Source organism: Suncus etruscus, chromosome 20, assembly GCF_024139225.1.
Source record: "Suncus etruscus isolate mSunEtr1 chromosome 20, mSunEtr1.pri.cur, whole genome shotgun sequence".
Lineage (NCBI taxonomy): Eukaryota > Metazoa > Chordata > Mammalia > Eulipotyphla > Soricidae > Suncus > Suncus etruscus.
The window spans coordinates 35,783,925-35,805,891 of NC_064867.1; the positions used below are offsets into that span (position 1 = coordinate 35,783,925).

The 21,967-nt window shown below is 43.9% G+C and overlaps 2 protein-coding genes across 2 annotated transcripts in view; both read right to left on the bottom strand.

Annotated features, from left to right (window-relative positions):
* The window catches only part of FANCD2 (FA complementation group D2), a 1,230,368-nt gene that overhangs the window by 172,144 nt on the left and 1,036,257 nt on the right, over nucleotides 1-21,967 (bottom strand). The window lies entirely within an intron of this gene.
* On the bottom strand, nucleotides 197-20,657 carry LOC125998057 (coiled-coil domain-containing protein 174-like). The gene is made up of 11 exons (XM_049766290.1): nucleotides 20,553-20,657; nucleotides 18,040-18,144; nucleotides 16,790-16,890; nucleotides 15,296-15,354; nucleotides 12,532-12,709; nucleotides 8,273-8,368; nucleotides 7,325-7,467; nucleotides 6,817-6,911; nucleotides 5,551-5,683; nucleotides 3,150-3,302; nucleotides 197-599 (listed from the first exon to the last, which is right to left on the bottom strand). The coding sequence occupies exons 1-11, from the start codon at nucleotides 20,592-20,594 to the stop codon at nucleotides 313-315; spliced, it is 1,392 nt and encodes a 463-aa protein (XP_049622247.1). The 5' UTR covers nucleotides 20,595-20,657; the 3' UTR covers nucleotides 197-312.

A 21,967-nucleotide genomic window follows, 5' to 3' on the forward strand; every position in this document is an offset into this window, starting at 1 on the left:
AACAAAGATATGTGCCTGTCAGGACTTGCAAAAGGGACAGAAAGGAGCCTTCAGACTGTGTGAGTGTCAGAGAACCCAAATGCCTCATCACCAAATACTACAGAAGATTCTGCTTTAACACAGTTGACAACAGAAACTGAGAGGACGGTGGCCTCACAAAACAAAAACATAAAGAGCCAAGAGTTGCCATAATTCATTCACTTTCTTAGATATCCATCAATCCAACCAAAAGTCCATCCCTAAGGTTTTCCCCTTGCTGGGGGAGAGGAAGGCACCATCAATAGTTCGTATCCACGAGAATACTTTTGGCGCTCATGTTACTTGTTTATAATAGGATATCATATCATCCAGAGTTTCAAAAGTGACAGGGGCCTGTGGTGGGCTACTGGGGGCAGGTGTGGCTGATGCCTGTGAAGAGCTGGGGTCTTGGTGCTGGCCAGCGGCGCACTGTACCGGTTCACTGCGGGCAGGTCCAGACCTGCTATTCACAGGCCCAGTTCTCTTCTGGCCCACAAAGTAATCCGATGGGGGAGCAAACTCAGGATCTCTCTCAGCCCGGAGATCTGACTGCCTCTTCGACCAGTAGCCAAAGGAAAAGTCTAGTGAAAATAAGAAAGAATGTTATTAGAACTCATTATTGAATACTGGTTCTATTACTAACACAAGATCAATATATAGTTTAAACAATGATTTTTGTTGGGCTGGAGAGAGAACACATTTGCCTTGCATGCAGCCAATCTAGGACGGACAGTGGTTCAAATCCCAGCATCTCATATGGTCCCCTGAGCTTGCCAGGGATGATTTCTGAGTGCAGAGCCAGGAGTAACCCCTGAGCACTGCTGGGTGTGACCCAAAAACCAAAAGAAGGGGCCAGAGTGGTGGCGCTAGAGGTAAGGCATCTGCCTTGCAAGTTCTAGCCTAGGACGGACTGCGGTTCGATCCCCTGGCATCCCATGTGGTCCCCCAAGCCAGGAGCAATTTCTAAGAGCATAGCCAGGAGTAACCCCTGAGTGTCAATGGTTGTGGCCCAACATCAAAACAAAACAAACAAAAAAGATTTTTGAATTGGTTCAATTTTTTTTTTTTTTTTTGGTTTTTGGCCACACCCGGTGACGCTCAGGGGTTATTCCTGGCTATGCGCTCAGAAGTCGCTCCTGGCTTGGGGGACCATATGGGACGCCGGGGGATCGAACCGCGGTCCGTCTCCTAGGCTAGCGCAGGTAAGGCAGGCACCTTACCTCCAGCGCCACCGCCCGGCCCCTGGTTCAATTTTTATGACTATTCTTTAATCACTGTTTCTTTCTTTCCTTTCTCTTTTTTCCTTTTTTTTTTTTGTTTCTGGGTCACACCTGTCAGTACTCAGGAGTTACTACTGGCTTTGCACTCTGGAATCTCTCCTGACAGTGTTTCAGGGTGCCAGAGATTGAGCCCAGATTAGCTGTATGTAAGGCAAACACCTTACCCCCTGTACTATTGCTCTAGCTCCAATCATTGTGTTTCTTAAAAATCATTCTCAATTTCTCTGGAGAATAAGGACAGCAACACCACACTATTATACAAGAGGTCAGTATAATATCTACAAAAAGGATGAGGAACCAGGCTAAGAGAAGCGAGTGATTTATTTCTTCCAGATGGGGGAAGATCAAGGAAGGCTTTGTGGAGAGAGATGAGACTGGAGACAGTGCCAAAATAGACACTAAAATTCCATCTGTGAGAAAAATATGTAAAATCAAATCCTCGCATAACTTGGTTTGAAGTGATGGAAGAGGTGAACTTTGGAAAAGTTCCTTTAACATAACAACTTTGTCCTTTATTTGATTTTTGAAAGGATCTGTCTGAACCTATCTTGGTGTCTCATCTTTCCGATAGAAGCATTAATCAAAGGTCCTTGTCTACTTGCAATCTTTGATCTTAGTGTTTGAACTCCGTGAGTGAATGTTAGCATAATCTTTTCTTTTATTTGTGTGGGAAGGGCCTACACCTGGTGGTGCTCGAGGCTTACTCCTGGCTCTGCACTCAGGGATCACTACTTGACTAGGTTCCGAGGATCAAAAGAGGTGCCAGAGATTGAACCCAGGTCAGCTACATGCCGACCACGTACCCTACCCACTGTACTATCACTCTGGTTCCAACCTGGCTTCTTTTAGAGAGACTTAAACCCTAGTCTCTTCCCAAGACAGGCGACTGCAAACTTCACAGTGTATTGACAGTTTGCATAATTCAACAGAATTAAATGTGAAGCCAGGTCAACATTTCAGCACACAGACTGTCTTCAATGAACATAAGGTAGGCTGCTAAAAACAAAGAGCACAATAAAATCTTCCTAAGATTGAAAAAATTAAAAAAAAAAAAAAAAAGCCATTCTTGAGGCCAGAGAGATTAGTTTGTAGAGCAGGTAAGGCACTTGTCTTGCATACAACCAACATAGATTCTATCTCTGGCACTTCATAACACCCCCCAACAGCACCAGAATGATCCATGAGCACAGTTCGGATGTAACCCCAATACTACCAACCCCACCTGCAAAAACAAAAACAAAAACAAAAAAACAGGGGCCGGGCGGTGGCGCAAGAGGTAAGGTGCCTGCCTTGCCTGAGCTAGCCTTGGACGGACCGCGGTTCGATCCCCCGGTGTCCCATATGGTCCCCCAAGCCAGGAGCAACTTCTGAGCGCATAGCCAGGAGTAACCCCTGAGCGTCAACGGGTGTGGCCCAAAAACCAAAAAAAAAAAAAAACAAAAAACAAAAAAACAAAAAACTAGCAGTTCCTGTGAAACAGAATTCAAAACGACCATGAAAGCAGCATGAATTTCAGAAAGTACTTCTAAAAAGAAAATAACCATGCTTTGGGGGTAACACTTTCTAGGGCCCCTGTTTACAAGGAGATGATATTTGAGTAGGAAACAAATATAAAGATCAGAAGAATTCCTGAGGCCTCAAAGAACCAGATTCTGGAACTTCCCCAAATCTCCCTGTAACCAGGTGAACCAGGAGATTCTCCCGTGCAGGGCAGGGGAAGGTTGGAGAAGGCTTCACTGACAAGAGCCCAGGCCCCGACCTTTCCCAGATCCCATGCCCACACGTGTGGCACTCCATGCCCTGATCTTCCCCCAATCCACTCTGGCACATGTGGCACCCCCAGGTCCTTACCTTTCCCCCGGTCCCACTCGCGCACATGTGGCACTCCAGGCCTGGTGTCCCTCCTTTCCTGAACAATGACTTCTACTTTGCTGTTCTGGGCAGCAGGTTGTGGAGGTGGCATCACTGGTTCAGGTGGCAATGGTCCAATTTGAACATCTCCATCTATTTTTTTTTATAAGAAAGTAAGATTTCATGATAAAAAAATTTTAAAGCTACTTAAACATGAAATAAGGCATTCTAATTCTTCAGGTTGCAATGGGTATCTACTGAGAATCTGGCATGCCCCAAGCAGTGGGCTACAGATCTTAGATAATAACGATTTAATTCTATAATAACTCTAATCAAGTCAGCAGTGGCATTCTGTCTCATCCTTATTTTGCAGAAGAGGAAAAGTGACCTAGATAAGTTCCACAGGTAGGAAATGATGAGAACCAAGACCCAAGCCGAGGATGGATGAGTTTCTCATTAGATCACTTACTATTATTATATGTTATTATTATTATTAGTCCAACAAAGGACTAGAACCTGGGGCCGGGTAGGTGGCGCTGGAGGTAAGGTGTCTGCCTTGCAAGTGCTAGCCAAGGAAGGACCGCGGTTCGATCCCCCGGCGTCCCATATGGTCCCCCCAAGCCAGGGGCGATTTCTGAGCACATAGCCAGGAGTAACCCCTGAGCGTCAAACGGGTGTGGCCCAAAAACCAAAAAAAAAAAAAAAAAAAAAAAAAAAGGACTAGAACCTAATTATGCAACTAAAATAAACGTCTGAACTAAAAGAAATGCAAAAGCAGGATCAGTAAGGAAGAGTTGGGGTTTGTTGACAGTCTGTAGGCTACTCAACCCTGGCTGTATTTTAAAAAAATGAGATCGGGGGCCGGGCGGTGGCGCTAAAGGTAAGGTGCCTGCCTTGCCTGCGCTAGCCTTGGACGGACCGCGGTTCGAACCCCCGGTGTCCCATATGGTCCCCCAAGCCAGGAGCAACTTCTGAGCACATAGCCAGGAGTAACCCCTGAGCGTTACCGGGTGTGGCCCAAAAACAAAAACAAAAACAAAACAAATAAAAAAATGAGATCGAATGGATTTACAAAGTAAAAAGCAGTCTATGATAGACCTACATATCTTGCAGAAACACTAGATATTTGAAGTGGATCCAAGTAGAAAAACACATTCCACAATTCAACATATTACCAGGACACAGCATTTACATAAAAGTAAACAGATGATGGTCCAATTTCTGAACATTCCTGGTCTCTATTCAGAACTACAAGAAAGATACTCAGAACCAAAAAGAAAAAGGCCACGAGACCACTGTGAGAGGAAGGGAAGCTTCTAGAAACTCCTGACATCTTCTACCTTCTACAAAGAGTGACCCAGTTTCTGCTGGTCACTTTGTTGGCGACATCATTCTGAATGGCCTCTTTTGCAGCTGAGGGTGGCCCATGGAGATATAGGCCAGAGGAAGCAAATGTACATTTTGTGGTGACTTCCCCATTCATGTTCCTGAAGAGGAAGCCCATTTCATCCTCCCTCTCTCCCCTTCTTCCCCTGGGCCACATCTGAGCAGGTGGGGCTTCATCTCCCATCAGGCAGAGAATATTCCTTTAGGGGAGCATTATGGAGTGTGTTACTGTCTGGTCACTATGAAAAGCTGCCTCCTGGTGGTGCCAGCCACCTGCTGGTTCAGTTTATGGATGGGTTTCATTATTCATGAAACTCAAGTACATTTCTAAAGGATAGATAATTAGGTCATCTTTCAAACTACCACCTTCTGCAGCACTTTTTTTTTTTTGAGACAGTCATGTCCTACAGTGTTCAATGAATCATGACCATCAAACTTGAGCCTCCTACATGCAAAACATAAGATCCAGCCCACCAGAGTTCTCCTTCCAGCCCGCCTTTTAAATTCGTATAATTTTTGTATGTGATGCCAGGGATCAAATCCAGAACACAACAACATGTGAGGAAAGTGTGCTATGCGCGAATCTGGTGCCATATTTGGGTAAGCAAGTCTCTACCCCTATTTCTCAAGTCTTTAATTCATTTAGTCATGGTGAATGGATTTCTTTAAAATATGCGTGTGTGAAATAATGAAAAAATTTAAGTCTAAAAGCACGTACATGTGCAGCTTAAAGTTTATCTTCAAAGGTCGTTTCTAGAAATCTGTTACTAAACTATACCATTCTACGAAGCAGTACAATGTGCCATTTGCTATTATTCCTGTCTATAAGCTAAAAATACTCTGCGGTATCTCTCTACATCGCTTTGGCTCTAAAAGCTCTTCCTGGCAGTTCCTCAAAGGCATGCTGTTTGCTGGAGAGTGGAGCCAGATGGCGCATTTCCACTCTGCCCCAGTGCCACCAGGAGACTTTACTGAACTACCCTTTCCTCCCTACAGGAACAAAGGCCCCATGTACCTTTATTTTCTTCCTCGGTCCCATCTTCTTTGGTTTTCTTCATCTTCTTTTGTCGCAGTTTGGCGAGCCTTGCTTCCAGTATTGCTTTCCGCTTCTCCTTTATGTTCTCTCGTTTTGTTCTCTGATCTGTTGTCTGAGGAGGAAAACGAGAAAACTGTTAGGTCAAATCACTATACTTCTGCTTAAAAGAAAGAAATAACTGAGCTTATGAAAAAAAAAAAAACCAAGCTTCTTTCTTTTTTTCTGTTTTGTTTTGTTTTTGTTGTTTTGTTTTTTGTTTTTCGGGCCACACCCGTTTGATGCTCAGGGGTTACTTCTGGCTAACTGCTCAGAAATTGCCCCTGGCTTGGGGGGACCATATGGGACACCGGGGGATCAAACCGAGGTCCTGATCCTTGGCTAGCGCTTGCAAGGCAGACACCTTACCTCTAGCGCCACCTCGCCGACCCCACCAAGCTTATTTCTACTCCACATCTGAACATGAGTTCAGAGGTCATTGAGATGGAGACCCAGGATGCTTTGTGGAGTTGCTGATGCTTAAGTTTAGTGGGAGATACGCCATTCCAAGAAATGTGGCATTCAGAAGCCAACCCAAAAAAACATTTTATATTTTTCTTGGTTTTTGGGTCACACCCAGCTGTGCTCAGGGGTTACTCCTGGCTCTGTGCTCAGAAATTGCTCCTGGCAGGCTTGGGGGGACCATATGCGATGCCAGGATTCGAACCACCATCCGTCCTGGATCTGCTGCGTGCAAGGCAAACGTCCTATTGCTGTGCTATCACTCCAACCCCCAAGTTTGGTTCTTTTTTTTTTTTTTTTTGGTTTTTGGGCCACACCCTGTGACGCTCAGGGGTTAGTCCTGGCTATGCGCTCAGAAGTTGCTCCTGGCTTCTTGGGGGACCATATGGGATGCCGGGGGATCGAACCGCGGTCCGTCCTAGGCTAGCGCAGCAAGGCAGGCACCTTACCTCCAGCGCCACCGCCCGGCCCTCCAAGTTTGGTTCTTGATCCCTCATACAACTGACTGTTCTCATGCACACCCTTCTGAATGGAGCATATTTGAAATCAGATTTCAAACATCACATTCATTATAACAAGCAGCTCTGATCTTAGTCTGAACTATGCCCTGTGGTCCCAGCTAGAAGCCCTGGGTCAGTGCTCTCAACAGCCAATGACATCTCCAGCCATCTGCTTATCTTTTTATTTTGTGGGATGGCCCAAAGAAGTTCAAGTCCTCTAAACTTCAACCCAGAATCTGTCTTATACCTGCTCACGCAGCATCTCCAGTGTTTTCATTTGCTTGTTCCTTAGCTCCTTATCTTTCGCAAAGGCGAAATAGCCGACGCCGAGCTGCCGGGCCTCTGAAATAAGTCAAAATCATTCAAAAGATTAGAATTTTTCTGTTCCGTCCATCAGAGTCGGGCCAAGCTCTCTGCCAGTACAGAGAAGAAATGCAGTGACATTTTGGCAGAAGTTTAAAAGGGGGAAAAATTTAAAGTAATTGTCATCCTGTTTGGCAAGTGATAAGTAGAACAAAAACTCATTAATTTTCAGTCATAGGCTGAAAAGACTCTCTGTTAGGAAGCTATTCCCAGTATGAGTATTATTTTTTTTTTTCTTTTCAGGCTATCAAATGAACAAAGGGGATATTTTCAACTTCCATAGCAGAATCTCTTCCTCCTACGTCAGAGCTGCTGCTGGATGAATGCTTCTCTTCATGCCTGCCGCTGGATAGAGAGAGAACCGGGGCTGTGGCACTGAAGGACGGTCATACCATTTTCACGAATGTCTTCATAATGGATGGGCCCCATGGGCCTTTTCAGGGCCTCCCTTTCTTCCTCTTCCCATTCCTGGCGCTGTAGCTCTTTCCTCATGTCTTCAGACAGCAAGGATTTTTCATTGGCAGGGCTGAGGAAACTGGGAGAAAACAGAAAGAGTAAGTTCTTTTTAGGGGCTGGAGCAATGGTACAGCGGAGAGGGCATTTGTTTGCCTTGCAAGCAGCCAACCCCGGTTCAATTCCCCGGTTCAATTCCCAAGCACTGCGAGGAGTGATTACTGAGTGCAGAGATAGGAATAACTCCTGAGCACCATCAGGTCTGGTCCCCAAATTAAAAAAAAAATATAGGGGGCTGTAGAGATAACACGGCGGTGAGGCAATTGCCTTGCATGCAGTCAACCTGGGAGGAGCCTGGTTCGATTCCCGGCATCCCATATGGTCTTCCGGCCTGCCAGGGGTGATTTCTGAATGCAGAGCCAGGAGTAACCCCTGAGTACCACTGGGTGTGACCCAGAAACCAATCAATGAATCAATGAATCAATAAATCAATAAAGTTAAAAAAATAGAATTCTCTTCAGATATGAGCTGAGGGGTTGGCTGAACTGCAGTTCTGTCAGTGGATGGTGGATGAATGACTCCTGCTCAGAAAGGCAACAGACAGTAGCTTTCCGGGGTGCTTCTGACACAGAACACCACAGAACCCCAAACATAGCCAGGATTCCTGAATTCAGAGCCAAGAGTAATTCCTGAGCACCACTGGGTTTGCCCCACACCCCAGAAAAAAAGGGGGATCAGAAACTTCAGTAAGCACATATGCCAATACATTAAAAAAAATTCTCCTTATTGAAAAAATATAATTAAAAACAGCCTCACCCATAAAGCAAACTATGCATGTACATTTACTTAAGCCCTGGGATTGCAAGCTTTGTAGATCGCACACTTACAGCCTCCCCTGGAGATTCTTATCAAGCTCCAGCAGATGTGGTAGATCCTTTTTCATGCAGCGCCGGGACCGCCCTAAAGAGTCCACATAATCCACCCTGAAATACAAAAGAAGAGATGGGAGGCTCTGGACAGGACCTCCAGAGGGGATTCCGGTGGGGGACGCGGATATAGAGTGGACCACCAAGAGACACCTTCAACCTAGACCACCATTCTCATGACAGGTTTCTGGACATTCTCAAAATCAACATGCCTCTCACTATTACAGAAAATGATTCATCACATATATGATTCAAAGATAAAAGAACCAACATAGACGCTTGCTGGAGCATCTCCAAAGGCAATCTGATTTAGATTATGACGGCCACTGGCAGTCCGAAAACCACTGTTAGTACACAAATGTAAATAAAATGTTGACAGTCGGGGGCTATGCAGCTCAAAGGCAAATCAAAGGGCAGGCAAACATGAATCCTGGGTGTAGTTTACACACACACACACACACACACACACACACACACACACACAATTTGCAAATACACACACCATACCATAGACCAACTGATTTAGGTAGTTCCAAATGTGATCAGCAATGTAATAATTCTATTCTATACCAGTCTTCCCCAAAATAACATTTTATTCCTTTACTTCTTCTCAATGTACACCCTTTTCCCAAGGAATTAAAATATTTTCGATGGGGGCCGGCGAGGTGGCGCTAGAGGTAAGGTGTCTGCCTTGCAAGCACTAGCCAAGGAAAGATGGCGGTTTGATCCCCCGGCGTCCCATATGGTCCCCCCCAAGTCAGGGGCAATTTCTGAGCGCTTAGCCAGGAGTAACCCCTGAGCATCAAATGGGTGTGGCCCGAAAAACAAAAAACAAACAAAAAAAATATTTTCGATGGACGTTTTCTATTGCACAGACTTGCCTGCATCTCAACCTAAGATATATATCCTTGGCTCTGTCCTATCTGGAGAATCCTGTATTCTCTCTCAAACACAGAAATCTAGTTCTCTTCATATTTCTCTAAATCAGTGGTCCTCAAACTATGGCCCGTGGGCCACATATTGTATTTGTATCTGTTTTGTTTCTTCATTGCAAAATAAGATATATGCAGTGTGCATAAGAATTCATTCATAAGTTTTGTTTTTACTATCGTCAGACCCTCCAATGATCTGAGGGACAGTGAACTGGCCCCCTGTTTAAAAAGTTTGAGGACCCCTGCTGAAGATATTTTACTCTAAAAAGACAATGTCTTTTTCTTTTTCTTTTTGGTTTTTGGGCCACACCCAGCGGTGCTCAGGGGTCACTCCTGGCTGTCTGCTCAGAAATAGCTCCTGGCAGGCACTGGGGACCATATGGGACACCAGGATTCGAACCAGCCACCTTTGGTCCTGGATCGGCTGCTTGCAAGGCAAACACCACTGTGCTATCTCTCCGGGCCCAAGACAATGTCTTTTTAAGGCACAGTTGTTTAGAGCCTTTATGAAGAAGTCAAGTGCACCTACGCTGCACCCCCAAAAAGTGCCTACCAGCAGGTTGATCCAACAGTTGCTCCTTCTTTCCTTGTACCTGCTCTGACCAGTCAGTTACTGAGCCAGGTCAAGAGCAGTCATGGAAGTGCTGACTCCTAGAGAAATATGGGCAGATTTGCTTGGAAAACATTTCATTCACATCTTGTTGCTATATATTTTTTGATCTGATAACCCAGGGCAAGGACTCTCCTAGTTTTGTTTTTTTTTTTTTTGGGGGGGGGGGGACAGGAAGTGTGCACCATACTTAGTGTTAGGAATCAGTCCAGGGTGGCCACATGCAAGGAGGTGCCTTGATATGTCCCCCCGTATGACATGGCTCTGTTGTGTGCACACATACCACAAACACACCACCCCCTGCCCCATTGCTCATAGACGTTTAACACCAAGAAAGGGGACAGGAATGATGGTGGACTAATTTTTTTGTCTTGTTTTTGGGCCACACCTGTTGACACTCAGGGGTTACTCCTGGCTATGCGCTCAGAAATTGCTCCTAGCTTGGGGGACCATATGGGATGCCGAGGGATCGAACCATGGTCTGTCCTAGGCTAGGGCGGGCAAAGTGGATGCCTTATCGCTTGCGCCACTGCTCCAGCCCCTGGTGGACTGGTTTAAAGTCAGATTCCCTGCAGTTTTGCTTTTGTTAGCAATTTCTTTTTCTCACATCACTAGCTTATAATTTAAAAACGGAATGTTTGGGCCTCTAGTACTATAATCCTCAAGCTGATTACCACAATAAATAAAAATCTCAAGTTGCAGAATGCAGTTTCTTTCTTCATTTTTTTTTCTTTCTTTTATATGAATAGAAAAAGAGAAACATCTAGCCAGATGGTCTGCGTAATTATTTACAGTATTTCTGCAGAAAGATTTTTCTACCACCTGGAACTTAACTAACCAAAAACATTTTACAAGCAGTCCAATTCTGGAGCTTCATTTGAAAACAACAAAAGTGTCAGAACTGCTTGCAGTGCGTCTTCCAATGCCATATGGTACCATGTGACACCCTAGATTGTCCTTCAAACTCTTCCAGTCTCCGACAAATGCTTGCAATCATGTGGGCATTAATGAAGGGGGGGGGGGACAGTAAACCTTTCAAAGGAGAGATTTCTCCCTTGAAAAGCAATCACAAGCTATTCTGTTTCTGGAGAAGGCTTTCCAAACATGCAGAGCCCATCAAAACACAAGCGGCAAGATGGGCTTGTCAGCAGCGACTATCAGCAGCAATCATGGAGCACGCCTGAAGGAACCAGATCCTCAAGGTGTAGGACATGTAGGAGAGCTCAGAGTCACTTCAGAGGGCTTGGGGGTGGGAGGAAGGCAGGGCAGGAAACACTGAAAGTGGACCTTAGGTCTCTTCTGGGGACCAGAGAGATAGTCCAGAAGGTAAGTCATTTGATTTGCATGTGGCCCACCCGGGTTCAAGCCCTGGCGCCCCATATGGTCCTCTGAGCACTGCCAGGTGTGATCCCTGAGTGCAGTCAGAGCATCACTGGGAGTGGCCCAAAAACAAACAAAAACAAAATTCTGCTTCTCCTTGGGTGTCTTCCAGCCAGGCACACAGCACCTCCAAAATAGGTGTTCTGGGCAGGTGAGACACCTAATGCTCTTGGCACCATGAAGACACTCTAGCTTGGAGAAGCTTCGTGGTAGGTTGCTCAGCAGTGTGGTTGCACCTTCAGTTCCTCAAGTCCTCTTGCCCAAGACAGATGAAAACGAGCATAAATGGTTCCCCACAAAATCCCAAGAGAGGCTGTGAGCCATGAGGAAGTGGGGTAAGAGGAGGTGCACAGGCAGGATCTTCCCCAGGCACCTTCACACCATTCTGAATGCATCTGAGCAATACTTCCAACAATCTAAAGAGAAAGCCTGAAGGATGGAGTTTTCCCTCTGGTCTTGATCTATTGACAACTGGTTTTGGTAAGAAAAAGACAGTTGTTTTCCCCCATTATTCGTAAGAGTATTCAGGATGAAGGCAATAAGGCTTTCTAGACAGCAGTTCTGAGGGAGGCCTAGAAAGAAGGCTTCAGTCTCAGGAAGAAATTTTAGGCAAATCATCACCCAAGAGTCACCAGCCTATGGTACAGGTGAGAGAGTAAGCAGGCACTTCCTATAAAGGTGCCCAAGCTCCAAGAGGCTCCAAAGCTGCCCAGGTCCCCGGCTGATGGCACCTGCCTGCCCTGCCTAAAGGAGGCCCACCTCACTTTAAACAGAGACACCCACAGTCCTGGAGGTGTGAGTCAGGAAGAGTTAAAGGAACAGCTGAGCTGACGAAACAGCATAGCCTGCCTCCATGGCTCCTTTATACCAAGGAAACCAGCATATTCATAACCCTGTGCCTCATAAGGTGCTTGGTACATGAGGCGAGCTCCAGCTTTATTTATGACTACTTTCTCCTGGGAGCTAATATATCTACAACTATAAAACTAGCCTTCTTGGAGTTTGGGTCAGAGAGAAGGCTCAATGGTTGGAACACATGTTTTGCATGCTGGAGGCTTGGGTTCAATCCCCGGTACCTCAAGGTCCTTGTACATTGGCAGGAGTAAAGCTGACTTCCCAACACACATGTACTCGTGATAATGCACGCGCGCGCACACACACACACACACATACACACACACACACACACACACACATGCACACGTAGCCCCTGAGCAATGTTGGGTACAGTCACCAAAAATAAGAAATAGTAAAAGAGAAATGCTATAATAATAGTCCAGTCTTGGACGAACACCCACCATTCTTCACTGGGGTCCTGGGGCGGAGGGATATCTTTTTCAGAAAGGCATTCATCTTCATCATCTTTGTCTTCCGTCATTCGAGATGTCGTGTGGGCGCCAGACGCCTCCATTTCTCGGTGCCGGTCTATGATCTTCTGTGTGAAGTCCACAAGGTACATATCCTCTACCTCCTCATCTAGGGCAGAGAAGTGAATCCTCAGTCTTTTTTGTTTGGGGGCATGACCTGGAAGTGCTCAGGAATTACTGGATCTGTGCTCAGGGGATCACTCCTGGTGGGTTTAGGTGCCTATACAGGGGGTCAGGGATTGAAACCAGGTTGACCCCTTGCAAAACAAGTACCCTACCCACTGTGTTATCTCTCTTGCCCCACTTGTCTTAAGCCCTGCCATCAAAGAAGGAAACAATGAAAAGAACAAAGAGAGGGCCATGACATGTTTAGGGTCTCCCTCATCACACCTGCAGACTGGCAAAATTCACCCTCCGGCGCGGTCTCCAACAACCAGAGAAGAAGGTTGAGGAGACACAAAATCAATGAGACCTGACAGAGCTGAGGAGACAGAGTTGACAGAACTGAAAGAGATAGAGACTGAGGGACCTGGCAGGGCAGCTGGCAGTAGCCCATGGGAAGCCTGAACCTCATCAACCATTCTGAAAAGGCCCCCAGTTCCCAAGCTGCCTGCTGACTTGCCAATATGCCAGTAATCCTGCTTCCAAAAGCACCTCTGAGAGAACAAACCTAATATATGCAATCGATGCAGCAGCAGCTAGAAAGCATTTGCCTCACCATCAGACAGCCTTTGCCGCATAACCCTTGTGACTCTGTGATGGTAGGGCTAAGAGATTTGAATTCACCTTAACCCAATGAGCCCTACTTTCAGACAGGGAAAGGTAATATATGGCACTATATGTTGGACACACACAGATGTGTGAGATGTTTCCTTTTAGGGCACGGCCCATTTCACTAAAATATCCACTGGAAGAGAAACAGCAATCCCTGAATTTTTTTTTTGGGGGGGGGGGTTTTGAGCCATCACCCAGTGATGGTCAGGGATTACTTCTAGCTATGCGGTCAGAAATCACTCCTGGCATTGGGGGACCATATGGGACAGAGAATCGAACCCAGGTCCATCCTGGGTCAGCCACATGCAAGGCAAATGCCCTACTGCTGTGCTATCTCTCCAGCCCCCAGCAATCTGACTGTTACTGAACCTGGGATGGCTGATATATATGCATATAATATTGGTATGGAGTTTCTTTTTTTTTTTTTTTAATTTTAGGCCACACCCAGCAGTGCTCAGAAATCACTCCTGGCAGGTTCGGGGGACCATATGGGATGCCAGGGATTGAAGCTAGGTTCCTCCCGGGTCAACGACATGCAAGGCAAATGCCCTATGGCTATGCTATTGCTCCAGCCTCCGGGTATGGAGTTTCTTTATGCTTGATTTAAGGTAAGTCACTTGCCAGCTAGAGATAACTCATTGGATAAGTCCATAGGTAGGAGGCCCAGGTTCAATCCCCAGTACCACCAAGAGACCCTATTACAGAGCTCTAGCACTTCTGCTATGTATGGTCCCAAAAACTTTGTGATTTTCTCAGAGGACAAATTAGGCTCTAGGCATACACATCAGAAACCTACCAGAGGGTGTGATGTAATCCCCACTTTGCTGACACTGAGTCCTCACTCCCTTATCCCTTTCAGGAGGAGGCAGTCTTCCTGCTCAGACAAACCAGACCTCCAGGGTTCTCCTGGTGGTCCTGATTTTCCACTAGAAAAATTCTTTATTAGCAAGGAACTCTTCACTGCTCAGGACTGAATGGAAAGGGAAAAAAAAAATCTATGTTTAAAAATAACATAATAATAATAAAGCCATGAAGGGCTAGAGTAATAAATAGTACAGCAGTAAATGGTATAATATGCACATGACCTACCTAGGTTCCATCCCCAGCACCTAATATGGTCCCGAGACCCCTGAATCAAAAATTAAAAAGAAAAAAAGAGAGAAGGAACAGAAAGGCATGAGTTGGAGATGTGACCAAGAGGTAAAGCACTTACTTTGCATCCATGGGGACCAGGATTCCAGTCCATCCCCAGCACAGAAGAAAATAAAATAAAAAGCCACACAATACCTCAAAGGAAAAGAAATGCTCTTTTTCTCTCCTCTCTCTCCACCACCACCACCCCCAAGCATGTGCCTTACAAGAGCACCTACCCACTGTGACTGCTCATTACACTGTGTTTGCTTTGCTGTGACCACTCCTACATGATGGCCTCCTTGATTGAGTGCAGAAGCATATTTATAAGGAACTTCCTGGTACAGAAGCCTGGTTTACCAACCTACACTGGTCGACCATAAGCCACTGCTGATGGTGCTGTCTCTGCACTGGCACAGATCGTAACCAGTAGGACTTTTAAGAAAGGATCACTGATTTTTTTTTTTAAAGTCACCCTGTAGCACAGTGGTAGGGAGTTTGCCTTGCATGTGGCCAACCTGAGACAGACTCGAGTTTGATCCCCAGCATCCCATATGGTCCTCTGAGGCTGCCAGGAGCGATTTCTGGGCACAGAGTCAGAAGTAACCCCTGAGTGCCGTCAGATGTGACCGAAAAAAACAAAAACAAAAATTAAAAAGTCACCCTGTTTCTAGGTTTCCTTTCTTATATAGCAACTTTAATAACAACAACAACAACAACAAAAACAAAAATAACACAAGGCAGTACGAATTACAGAAAACAAAAATATAAATAAATAATTGTTATTTACCTATAAAGTCTCCTTGAGTCATTTTTTCATATAACTTGGCTTTTTCTTCCAATTTCTCCCTAGGAAAAAACAAGAGTTAGAAATGGAAGCAGAAAGGGGCCAGAGCAATACAGTGGGTAGTTTTGCCTTGAACATGGCCGACCCCGGTTCAATCCCCAGCATCCTATATTGTCCCAAGTCTGCCAGGAGCAATTTCTGAGTGCAGAGCCAGAGTAGTAACTCCTGAGTGTTGCCAGGTGTGGCCAAAAATCAAAAAACAAAACCCCAAATCAAAACCAAACAAAAATACTGTGGCAAAAAGGATAATACAGCAGGCAAGGCCTTGCTTTGTATATAGCCAACCTGGGTTCAATTCCCAGCATCCCATACGGTCTCCCAAGGAGTGATCCCTGAATGCAGAGTGAGAAGCTTGGAGTACAAAGCCAGAAGCACTGAACATTGCCGGGTGTGGCCCCAAACAAAACAAAACAAAGCCTTGAGAGTTTGATAGTGGTATTTATGATTATGGCCTCATTCACAGAAAATAAATGCTGAAATATTGAAAGCTATCATGATGTTTAACAAAAATTCTCTATGGAGAACTAAAATATAAAGAATGCCAGAATATTCTTTATACTCTTTCAATTATTTTTCTACTTTGAAATTTAAAAAAAGGGGGCTGGGAAGGTGGCACTAAAGGTAAGGTGTCTGCCTTGCGAGCACTAGCATAGGACGGACAGCGGTTCGATCCCCTGGCATCCCATATGGTCCCCCCAAGCCAGAGGCGATTTCTGAGCGCATAGCCAGGAGTAACCCCTAAGCGTCAAACGGGTGTGGCCCAAAAACCAAAAAAAAAAAAAAAAAAAGAAATTAAAAAAAAAAGCTAGGAGAAAAATTTTAAGGTTTTTGAACACTGATGTCACTGATACCTAGACTCCCTAATATCCTCAAATGTCACCGTTATAGAAACCATCTTAAAATATGCCCTGATAATCTTATGATCTAACAGAGGCTTCAGTAGGACTCAGACTCTGGTTCAGGAGATCATGAGGTGATGAGGATCAGGCCCCCGGCTCTGGATGAAGAGCCTGATCTCCAGCTCTTCAGGGAGTTTCCAATGCCCCTTTCATCTTAAACTGAGATGAATCTTTATTCCTTACAGTACCACAAGTGCCATTATTTATAGAACATTTGTAATATGTATAGGGGTAGTGGGTTAGAAGTATAACCAAGGGGCTGGAGTGATAGCACAGCGGTAGGGCATTTGCCTTGCAAGTGGCTGACCCAGGATGGACCTGGCTTCAATCCCCAGCGTTCCATATGGTCCCCCAAGTCAGGAGTAATTTCTGAGTGCATAGCCAGGAGTAACTCCTGAGCGTCACTAGGTGTGGCCCCAAAACAAAAACAGACAACAAAAAAAGAAGTATAACCAAAAGAAAAAAGAAAGTCTAATTGTCAAAGTTGAGCTTTCATTTCTATGTGTGAGTGGCCTTGGAAAATCAGTTTTCACCTTACCTGGCTTTGTCTAAAGTCTTCTGTTCCTCAATCTTTTGCTCAGCATCCTTCTCAGCCCGGCTGGAAACCCCTGCATTCTGTTTGCTCCAGATACTTGGTTTCTGGAGAATAATTTAAAAAGATAAAAATAAAGCATCGATTGCAAAAACTCTATGTGACTAGCTGAAGAAAATACAGGAAAATAATTAATTCTCATTAATCAAGTGAGATAGTTAGGTCTCCTAACAACCATCCTATGTCTTGCAAATATACTATATAAGACAAAATTCTGATTGAAAGAAACCTACAAAGAATTTCTGTATATAATTTCAGAGTTACTCCTTTACCTTTGATCTCCTGAAGGGCTATAACCTAATTCAAGATTCTGATGAAAATGCATGCCTTAGAGAATTAGTAATATAAAACAGCTATTAAAAAAAAAATACAGGGCCCGGAGAGATAGCACAGCGGCGTTTGCCTTGCAAGCAGCCGATCCAGGACCAAAGGTGGTGGTTCAAATCCCAGTGTCCCATATGGTCCCACGTGCCTGCCAGGAGCTATTTCTGAGCAGACAGCCAGGAGGAACCCCTGAGCACTGCTGGGTGTGGCCCAAAAACAAACAAACAAACAAACAAAAAACAACTAAAATTAGAAAAATATTCACACTTCTTAAAGTTCCTGACATTTTCCATTATATTTCTATACTGTCTAAATATTTCAAGATTTCTTTCTCTTTTGTTTATGCCTGGGCCACACCCAGCAATGCTCAGGGGTTACTTCTGGCTCTACACTAAGGAATTATTCTTCACAGGACTTAGGACACCATATGGAGTGCTGGGTGTGAACCCAGGTTGGACACGTACAAGGTAAGGGTCCTACCTACTGTACTATCTCCCATCCCCAACATTTCTAGATTTTTAAGTAGCTCTTCACAATCATCCAAGAGAATGTAAACAAACCATTTAAGCATATTAAGCTTATACTATTAAACATATGCAATTCAAATAGAAGTGCTAAAAAATTTAAACAATACTTTAAAAAACTCACCAATATTGATTTTAATAGTAAAAATATTTCACATAGATGTTAAAAATGATAATTTTCCTACTTATAATATTAGTAAATTTATCTTTAATTTCCAATAGTTATATTTACAAGATCCCTACTTATAATATTCTCTATACAATTTACATGTAGCAGATATCATAACACTTTCAAAAAAGCTGTTTAATTCTCCCATGCTAAAATCCAATGATGATACTTATTTTTACCTTGTTAGTTGTTTTTGGTTTCCCCAAAACTCCAGAATCTTTTAGAAGTTTTTCTTGCTTGAATTCTTCTTGTTTTCGGAAGAGTTCAGCCTTAAGGTCCACCAACTAGAATAAAAACCCACAGCAAATAAAAACATTTCATTAATTCTGGTGAATGATTGATTTTAGTTACAATCCCCAAAGAAAGATTTCAAGTTCCTATAAGCAGGCAAAAAAAAAGAATACAAAATTAACCCTGAGAAGGTTGGTACAAAAGAAACAGATCCTATTTCTTCCCGGCTCTGTTGAAAATCAATTCCTTTGACAAGTTCAACCCTCGATGACTTTCCCCTGAGCAAAGGGAGAGAGAAAAAAGCAGAGTCTATGCAGTGTAGATGCAGATTCAAATGCAGCTGTCAGGAAGTACTGCACTAAACTTGGCCTTTTATTATGATAATTTCATCTTAGTTTATTGTCACAGCTTATTATTTCTAGAGGGAAGAGCCTCTGCTTCCCATATGAGAAGCCAGAACATGACTGGTATTTGACATTGAAGAGTAGGACACAAACATGAATGGCAGACACACATGCTATACAGAAAACTATCACCTAACGAAGACAGCTCCTAAGCCCAGGGAGATAAAATGTACTTCATTTCTGCAAGCAGCAGAAAAGTTCAATGAAGGAAGCAAGTCCTTTTGCCCAGAGCCACAGAAGCAGATTTGAGCAGAATTTTAAATAAGAAACAAGATTTTAACAGCTAGAAATGAAAGGGACAAAGGGAATGGCTAAGAGCAGTGCCATGTTGCAGTATGCCTCAGAATACTAAGGAGGGGTTGGGGGGCCACACCCGCGGCACTCAGAGGTTACTCCTGGCTCTGTGCTCAGTAATAGCTCCTGGAAGGCTCAGAGGACCATATGGGATGCTGGGAATCAAACCCAGGCCTGTCAGGTCTGCTGCGTGCAAGGCAAACTCCCTACCACTGTGCTATCTCTCCGGCCCAATAAACCACAGAGTTGAAGAATGGGAAATGCCAGGACTGGAGTGATAGAAATGCAAGTAGGACGCTTGCCCTGCACCTGACTGACAAGTATATAGTTCCACAGGTGTGATCCCTGAGCACAGAGCTAGGAGCAAGCCCTAAGCACCACTGGGTGTAACCCAAACCCCTAATTAATTAAATAAAATTAAAAGCAAAGCCTTTTCTTCAAAGGCTGGGGTTGGTCAGGCCAAGTCACCCTGAGATGGACTTAAGGAAGCTATGCCACCTTACTTCCCATCCCCACCCCGACTCTGTTTGCATACAATTCTTCCCCATCCATTGGCACATCATTTAATCTGTCAGGAGTATGTCCTGAGCACCTCTGGTGTGGAAAAAAAATTGTTTTTTTAGTTTAATTTTTAAAATAATGAGAAGTTCCAGCCAGCCAAAGGGAACTTCTACACACACACACACACACACACACACACACACACACACACATACACACACACACACACACCACTTGCAAATCAGAATCCTGCAAAGCACTGTTTCAGAACCACAAAAGGACAGAACCCATTGATTTCTACATTGGAAAAAAATCATTTTAATAATAGCACTACAATGGGCAGGAATTCAAAAAGCTAAAAACTTTTAAATAAAAACAATTTCCCTTGGAGATGTGTCTTTAGTGGTCAACACAAACTGACGCAAGACCCAGATTGGATGCCTCCACAGCTGCCTCCGCCCTTACACCAGAGCAGTCACAAAACAACGTTCATATTTTCTTCTATTCATATATTTCACATTTTCATATTCATGAAAATATTTCATATTTTCTCTTAGCTACGAATCTTTTCTGTTACAACCAATAATTTTAACCTGCCACAATAGCTTTACTCCGCAACTTTACCAGTTCCTTATCCTGAAATTATACTAACTATTCTATTCTATACTTTACTATATTATTGTATTCCATTCTATACTATTCTATAAATATATTATGAATACTATACTAATCACACACACTATACTTAACTATTCTATACTATACTATAAATAAATATAAATATAAGTAGCTTTACTCTGTAACTTTACCAGTTCCTTATCCTGAAATTATACGATTCTATTTTATTCTATTCTATACTATTGTATTCCATTCTATACTACACTATAAATATATTATGAATACTATACTATACTAATTATAAAAAATATACTATTTCTCAGTATTGGTAAAGGAAATCAAGCACTGGGACACTGGGTGTTCCCTCTTGGGCCTCCCAAAAAAGTTGCTATCAATTCTCCATGAAACCAGGGGATAGGTCATCCATTCTGATTATCATGAGAATGTTATGCACATACACACATGACGAGCGTGCATGCATGGATAAGAATCCTGTCTGCTACTGCAGCCCCTATGGCATGGTCTGGAGGGCTGCTAGGCCTCAAGAAGGTGGGTGGATCTGACCTGTCAAATGCAGCAATCGGATGTGAACCTGGGGTTCCCCAGAATGGTGATAAGGACCCCCTCTTATTGCTCATACTCACAGAGGACGCTGTCACCTCCAAAGGCTTTTTTCTCCGGTCCATGGTGGCCCCCCCAGGGTGTCCTGGACCCAAATTGATGCTTCACTTGGCCTTCCCCAGATCGACTTCCGGTGTCGATTTCCGGCACAGCCGGAAAGTGTCGCAAAAATAGCAATTTTTACGGCGTAGAAGGTAAGAAGTGACGTGTGCGGCGCCATTTTGAGAAGGTCAAGACCCGCCCCAGATCAGACAGAGAGCGAAGTTCAACGAGGATGGGTTGGTTTTGGCGCCATGTTGAGAAGGTCGGAAATCATTGGCAGGGACACTGTTCCTCCATGTTGAGTGAGGCAGATTGGATATATGGGTGCTGATGGTGCCATCTTGGGGAGGTCAGAGTACCCTTAAAAAATAAAAACATTTCACAAAAAAATAATAAAATTAGAAAATCAAAACATTTCACAGCATAAAGTGCCCAGGGAACTATATGGCACAGAAATTAAACCAGATAATTATGCATGAAAATCTAGACTGGTTTGGGTTTGTTTTTAATCTATTTAAAATAAAGATCTATTTAAAATAGAAATCTATTTAAAATAAAAATGGACTTTCGTAAATTATTTCATATCTATATGAAAATAAAGATATGTTACAGTTGTTAGAAACCTTAAAAAACAAACACTAAGAAGAGACAAGATTGCTTTAAGTTTTATTTAGTATTCTAATTATACAAATCCTGGTCTTCTACTATTACAATTTGAAGGTTTTTCTGAGGTAGAACAATAAAATTAAACACTAAATATTAGTGTTTAATTGTAGTCATCTATTTTACCAGAGCAAAGACTTTTACACCACTCTTGGCCTTTGTGAATCTATTTCATGAATGATAGCAATGAAAATATCAAGGTAGTTTTTTATTTCAAAAGAGACTTGGGACAAAAGGAGACTTGGGACATTGGTGATGGGAATGTTGCACTGGTGATGGGTGGTGTTCTTTACATGACTGAAACCCAAACACAATCATGTATGTAATCAAGGTGTTTAAATAAAAAAAAACCAGAAAAGATAAATCATAAAAAAAAAAGAAAAATATGAGCTGGAGCGGTGGCGCAAGCAGTAGGGCATTTGACTTGCATGCGACTAACCTAGGACGGACCATGGTTCAATCCCCCGGCCTCCCATATGTTTCCTCCCCCCCCCCCCAGCCAGGAGTAACCCCTTAGCATCAACGGGTGTGACCCAAAAACAAAATAAAACAAAATAAAAATAAATAAATAGGGGCCGGGAAGGTGGCGCTAGAGATAAGGTGTCTGCCTTGTAAGCGCTAGCCAAGGAACGGACCGCGGTTCGATCCCCCGGCGTCCCATATGGTCCCCCCAAGCCAGGGGCAATTTCTGAGCACTTAGCCAGGAGTAACCCCTGAGCGTCAAACGGGTGTG

Bases quoted from the DNA above. Each gene is read 5' to 3' on its own strand.
- LOC125998057 (XM_049766290.1), bottom strand. From the start codon at position 20,594: ATGGACCGGAGAAAAAAGCCTTTGGAGGTGACAGCGTCCTCT. The intron at 15,355-16,789 runs GTAAGGTGAAAA...GTTTTTTCCTAG, and splicing joins AAGACTTTAGACAAAGCCAG to GGAGAAATTGGAAGAAAAAG. The intron at 7,468-8,272 runs GTAAGTGTGCGA...GTTTTCTCCCAG, and splicing joins AAGAATCTCCAGGGGAGGCT to TTTCCTCAGCCCTGCCAATG.